Source organism: Osmerus eperlanus, chromosome 7, assembly GCF_963692335.1.
Source record: "Osmerus eperlanus chromosome 7, fOsmEpe2.1, whole genome shotgun sequence".
In the NCBI taxonomy this organism is placed as follows: domain Eukaryota; kingdom Metazoa; phylum Chordata; class Actinopteri; order Osmeriformes; family Osmeridae; genus Osmerus; species Osmerus eperlanus.
In genome coordinates this window covers 14309180-14315841 of record NC_085024.1, presented here as the reverse complement: position 1 = coordinate 14315841, position 6662 = coordinate 14309180, and the positions used below count along the sequence as shown (strand labels likewise).

The window sequence follows — 6662 nt, the reverse complement described above, 5'->3', positions numbered from 1 at the left end:
CGCTCTTTTCTCTGTCCTTGACAAATTGGATTTTGGGGATGGGAAGGTCGCTGGCCTATTGTCTCTTGACCGTTTTTGGAGCAGTTCATTATGTGCGAGGGTGAGGGAAAGTCTCCATGTGACCACGGCGGCCCTGGCTTTCTCCACAGCTGCTCACAGAGACAAACTCTCTCACACCGCGCGCACTTGCTCGTCCTTGTGCGTTAATGTGCCGAGGGGGTACCGAGCCTGTCCTTAGAAAAGCCGGATCACATACGCCACCACGTCACTTCGCGGGCGGAGATTGGCCTGTCCTCATCTACGTGACTCTTCTTGCCTCAATCAAGCACCGTTTGGTCTTCATGGTTCAGATCTCACCGCGCGCAGAGCCAGCCATGCAAGCCAGCCGGGCATCCACTCTCAGTGTGTTTGCAGACTGCAGCATCCCAGCCGGTCTGCGGATAGGACCTGTACCGGGCGTCTTCAAACTAGGGAAGTACGTTTCTGATCGAAAGGAAGTTGGATCAAAGAAAAAGGTAAATAAAAATTTCCCCTTTTTATTATGATTATGATTATTATTATTATTATCATTATTATTGTTATTATTATGATTAACAGAGTATGGGCCCATACTCTGAATTTCACCTTAAAATTAGGCATTTTTGGCATATGTCTAGAAGGACCTTGTCAATTGTGAGTTTGTTCTGCTTATAACAGAATAATTTTAATATTTTTAAAGAAACAGCCTTCCAAAATAACGTTTCATCATGTGTTATAGTAATATGCCATTGTACTTTATTCGATAGGGGGAAATAATGCCCATTATATTAGGCCCACTGTCATTATATTCGTTATCTATAGAAGTCAGTTTAATGTGCCTTATTCGTTGTTATACGTACTTGGTCTCCTGGACAGCAGCCTAATTGCAAGGGCAGGTAAATAGAAAGGGGTGCTATTTTTAATATTTGGATTCAGACCTGTCAGAATTCATTGGGCCTTGATTTATTAATTGGTTAATGCTGTCAAGTTTGGAAATAATTTAGTTATCCTATATTAGTGGGACGACTTGTCACTTTGAGACTTCACTTAACCACCCTAATAGGCCGACCAGGAAAGCTACAGGATCCATGCCCTGACGCCGCCAATCCCCCAGCCCGCTGGCCTAGATATTCTGATGAGACATTTAATCTCACTGTAATGTAAATCATGGAAAGATGCAGTGGACAGAGAGCATAGCCCCAGGCTAAGAAAAACAAACGACAATTTTTTTAAATGCTTAAATTGAACGAACATTTTGACAAAAATGGTCCTAAACTATCATTTTAAAGACCATGTTTTTTTTGTGTTTGTTTGTTAGATAACACACAATTCCACAACGAAAGGAAATTGATAGCCTATTTGAATGCATGTGCATTTATAGCCTAGCCGTATTTTGTTTGTGCCCAACAAAAACAGAAATTATTTGCGGATTTATTTACATGGTCTTAAATGCATTTCTAACTGCACTATAACAACCTTATAAATACACCATCGTGTTCTTCAGCTGTCTACGCCTGTGATGGATGCAGTTAAATGCATGGCCTCCGGCTGTAGGCGATCATCAGGTGCAATCTCCGTGTCAAATGTCATGCTTCAGTCTTTAATTTGCTTAAACAGTTTAGAAACGCTTTGACACTCCTCAAATTCGTTTCCCATATCAACTCAATTATGTGTCATTCTCCTTAGTGAATTATCACTGCTGCCCAACAGGGCGGATAAAGACACATTAAACGCGTTAGGGTTATGGGCACACCTCCATGTTTCAGACAACAATTTACAATAAACAGCAGGACTTTCTGCAATTAAATGTTATTAATAGTTTCATAATTGGCCATGTCAATATTTGTCCAATAAAAAACAGAGATTACAACTGCTTACGAAAATAAAATAAAAAAACTATTATTTGCAGAAGGCAAACAAGCGTGCCGTTTAGAAAAAGATGCCTAGGCAAATAGATATATGATTTGACTAAACTGATTTTTTTGTCGGTCTCATGCAGTCATGACTGTGTGAAAATATAAGCTATGTGTCTATAAATTGTAGTTATATAATTATAATTCCAAATATTGTTTACATTTTTTTTAGATTCGGCTGCAAAGAGGTGAATTCCTGGACGAAACCGGTTGTCCGGTATCGGACTGGATTGGGTTTATTCGTGCTGCCAGGAACAGTCAGGAGCAGAATCTCGAGGCAGTCGCAGACCTCCCTGGTGGACAGGTAGGCCCCTCAATTCTGTTTAAATAAATTGCATGTTTATTCATGCTTATTGTCTTTGCTGGAGTAAATTAGACATCAGCAGACAATCAACCAACAAACAAACAACATGAGTGTGACCACACATAATCCACACCATGCAGAAAGACTATGTGACACATTGTCTACCAAGTTCACATTCTGTGATGAAATGTAAAAAAAAAGCTACTGGTGAGGCTTATGCAAGCTCACACGGTTTGGTTCTGCAGATCTTCTATCGGGTGCTACGGGAGATCTCTGCGGGCGAGGAGCTGAGTGTGTGGTACTCCAACCCCCTGGCTCAGTGGTATGACATCCCCACCAGTGCCACGCCAACTCATGACGAAAAAGGTAAACTAGGCACCATTTCACCCCACTACAGAGATCAGTAGTTTGGCAACATCAATCAGATTATGATCGCCACCCGCCTGACATTTGAAGGAATAGTCTAACAAAACTTGTGATACAGTTGAACTGGGATTCTACAGCGTCATTGACATTCTGAAAGTACCATCGTTGCTCGGTTATGCAGTCGATATCGTGCACCACTGTGCTGAGCCGGTAGAACCAATTACTGTGACTGGAGCCTTCTCTTGTTCAACGGTCGATATTTGCATCCCCAGAGCACACTTTTCGATTGCAGACAGATTTTTTGGTTTTACTTAAGATAATTCATTCCGTTTGTTTTATTGAACTTGTGATGGTTTTTATTATTGAAAACACATTTTAATGACACAACAAGAAGCATGGAAAAAATTGCAACATGCTTACAAGAATAACTGTGAACGACAATAACAACAAAACAATAACCACAGTATCGATCAGAATATAAATAAAATAGACTAACTATAACATTCCTAATTTCAGACTGTATTAGGCTACTATTGGGCCTACTATCTTATTTGATGTGGCAATATGTTATTGCACCTGAGTAAGGCCTACACTGCAAATCAAATGAAAATCATCAATCTGGATAGTGTTAGTGCTGTCGACGCTATATGGTTTAATCCTTTGCGGTCACCAGCGATATGATCCTGTGCTACAGTAATCGGATTAAGTCCATTGGATACTGGGAATGGATGCTCTGAAGGGCAATTCAATTTGAACAGATTAAGATAGGCTAGGCTGTCTTCTATCGACAAGAAAACAGAGAAATAAATTACCTGTAGCCTAATAGCTATAATCAACAGAAAAACAAACAGGTAGGCTATCTATAAAAAAAACATAACATGTCGGAATACGTCATGACAGTAATTACACTGATGGAGAAGGGTGTCTCAGACACCATCAAAGCAGGCGGTACGAATACAGCCCAGGACAGGGGTTAACAAATGTCATCGCACCGTTAATATTCATGTATTCAAAAGCATATAAATTCAAAAAGGTGCTTTACGGTAAATTAGCAGCCTACACAGGGTATTGTTGCCTAATGAATGGTAACTTTTATGTGGATGTATATTGCCCTGATTTGCGGCGATGGTCCTGTGTGCTCTGCACTCCGGCCAATACACCGCGCGCTCCTTGACATACGCTTCCTATTATGTGGCGTCAACAGATGGGCCCGCGCCATTGTTTCTGCAGACTTGCGATTTCAAGCAACAGCTGCTGTCACTTCCACGGGAAAAAGACCAGAGAAAGTCTCCATTCAGAAACTGGCTCCGAGCGCCAGATTGGACATGGTGTTTTGCTCTTTTGATGGCGATAATAAACAACAGCCTATAAAGATTACAAAATCATTACATCTATATAATTGACCCCGCATTGTTAAACCGTTGTCCCCGCCCAAGCTTGATGGAGTAGGCCTACGCGATGTAATAGACTCCATCCTTAAATACCTTCATTACTAACAGTGAAGGATGATATTGAAAGCTCAGTAGGATCAGTCGTGGCACAAAATAATATATTCGTCGCCTCCTTAAAAAACACAGGCAATGACATATGAATGTGTGTTAGGCTTAACGGTACCCCCACCATTTAATGACCTCCTGCGTTTCCTCTTTTCTTCTCAGGTGAGGAACGTTATATCTGCTGGTACTGCTGGAGAATATTCAAATACCCCAACACTCTGAAGGCACATGTTCACTTCCACTGCGCCCTGAGCAACGGACGGGGGTTCGTAAGCACTGAACAGGCCCGGGGTACGGAAAGTTTTAGCCGGTCACCGAAGTCTGGGGACATTCCCAACACTTCGGCCTCGCCCCGGAACGGACACAACATCTCCATCTCTGACTCCCGGCGCGCCGTGTCCTCCTCACCATTCCTCACAAAGGCAGGGGTGTCTAAGAAAGGCAGCGCGGAAGAGCAGGACAGGGCTTTGGACATGAGTGTGGCCTCGGCCCGGAACCACGGACACCTGCTGGGCCTGGGTGCGACCTCATCTGTGTTGAGTAACATGGGCTTCCATCCCGGCGTGCGCTCTGCCTTCAAGCCCATGGGCCTCTCCAAAACCCCAGCGGCGGAGCTCTCCAGAGAAGAACCCAACGGAAAGCATACCACACTAGGCTTCAGTAAACTTCTTGGGAACATGAAATCGACGCGAGCCCTGAACGAACCTTTGACTGGAAATCATCCTCCCAAGTGTGTCCACCCAATGGACTCCACATCCCCGGTAGTGCCATGCGGCAACGCCATTCGCGGATTCCCGTTAATGCCGCATTTTGAGGAGACCTCAGCTTTCAAGCACGTGGAGAGCCGCATGCACTCCGGGCTGTCCCCGTCCCGCTACCCCCAGATGCCATCGGGACTCCATTTTGAACGGTTCTCTCTCCCTCAGTTCGATGGCGTCAAACCGTATGGTGGGGACTGTAACATTCCTCTCATGCCCTTCACGGTGTATAACGGCGAATTGCTCTATAGCTCACCGTATTACCCACTAAAATTCCACTTTAGTAACCTCCTGAAATACCCAGAGTCCATGTCCTACTTTGGGACTCCGACTCTGAACCAGGATATAGGCTCCATAACTAACATCGACAGGGAGATAGCCATGCACACCCAACAGCTGTCGGAGATCACTGTGGAGAAGAATAAGGCCAGACTGGACACTCTGCCCGGCGCCAACGCCAGCTCAGGCAAACCCAAAAAGGGACACCTGTGTCTGTACTGTGGGAAGCTGTACTCTAGGAAATACGGTCTCAAGATTCACATGAGAACTCACACAGGGTATAAACCCCTTAAGTGCAAAGTTTGTTTCCGGCCCTTCGGTGATCCAAGCAACCTGAACAAGCACATCCGCCTGCACGCGGAAGGTAACACGCCCTACAGATGTGAGTTCTGTGGCAAGGTGCTCGTGCGTCGGAGAGATCTGGAACGTCACGTGAAATCACGGCATCCAGGGCAAACCATCAAAAAGACTGAGGACAAAACAGAAGGAATTTTTGACGACCAAGAGGAGCACAAGAGTGACAATGACAGTGATGTAGACGTGTGCTTCACCGACGAGCAGAGCGACCAGGAGTCCAGTAAAAATACTGATTAACTAAAATAAAGAGAAATTAAGTTTTTTAATGGCAACAGACTTCCTGTGCAGGTGTATGTGTAATTTATGTCTGTGACTAAATATATTTATGTTTTAAAAGCTCTTGAACGTAATGCATTTTTTTTCTTCCTGAAAACCGTATTATGACTGGAAGTTAATCTGGATCATAACTGTATTCACGGAATATGTTCATTAGGACCTTGCAGCCACAGGGCAACGGGCTTAGCAGGCCATTGGAGCATCTGCTATTGGTGCATGTTTCTACATTAAATGTTTGGTTTTGAATCCCAAAAGGAGGTCATTTGCACTTTAAAACGGTTATAAAAAGGCAAGAAAATGAACACCAACGAGAAGTCAATTGTATAAATGTATAAGCCCTAAATGTTAAACTTATTTTGGAAAATGAACTTTCTGATTTTCGCGTTCTTGAATTGCACTTTTGCGGAAGCACGTTATACTTTGAAGAAAAACAATGATAATCCACAATTAATTTAAGGAAGTTGTAAACAAGAAAACATCTATTAAATTCATAAACATAATAAAGTGTTAGATACGATCATCGACGGTTTAGTAAAACAGTGTTGTATACCTTTGTTGAAGAGTGATATTGTACAATATTTGAAAAAAAAAAATCCCCTGTTTACCAAGTTGTTCCTTTTTAAATAAATTAAATTTAAAACAAATTCACCGTCATAAACTTATTCCATACGTGATGCTTGAAAAAGTCTTTGGTATATTAAATTCGTTGAGGCACATTAAGTATTTTTTTTTGACTCACTGAACTACAATTTAATGTTAAGTAATTTGATGGATGGACGTCATGGGGAGGCTGGATTGGTGCACCTGTGGACAAGCCTATAACATTCTGGATGCAGGGTCAAAGACTTTGGGTATGTATTGACCAATCAATTGAAGTCAACATTCTGCTGCTCAG

At 42.8% G+C, this 6662-nt stretch overlaps 1 protein-coding gene across 1 annotated transcript; it reads left to right on the top strand.

Annotated features, from left to right (window-relative positions):
* Positions 1–267: 267 nt before the first annotated feature.
* Positions 268–6364, top strand: prdm13 (PR domain containing 13). The gene is made up of 4 exons (XM_062466295.1): positions 268–515; positions 2104–2235; positions 2481–2601; positions 4260–6364. Exons 1-4 carry the CDS (start codon positions 342–344, stop codon positions 5726–5728), a joined length of 1896 nt encoding a protein of 631 aa, XP_062322279.1. The 5' UTR covers positions 268–341; the 3' UTR covers positions 5729–6364.
* The last annotated feature ends 298 nt before the right edge of the window (positions 6365–6662 follow it).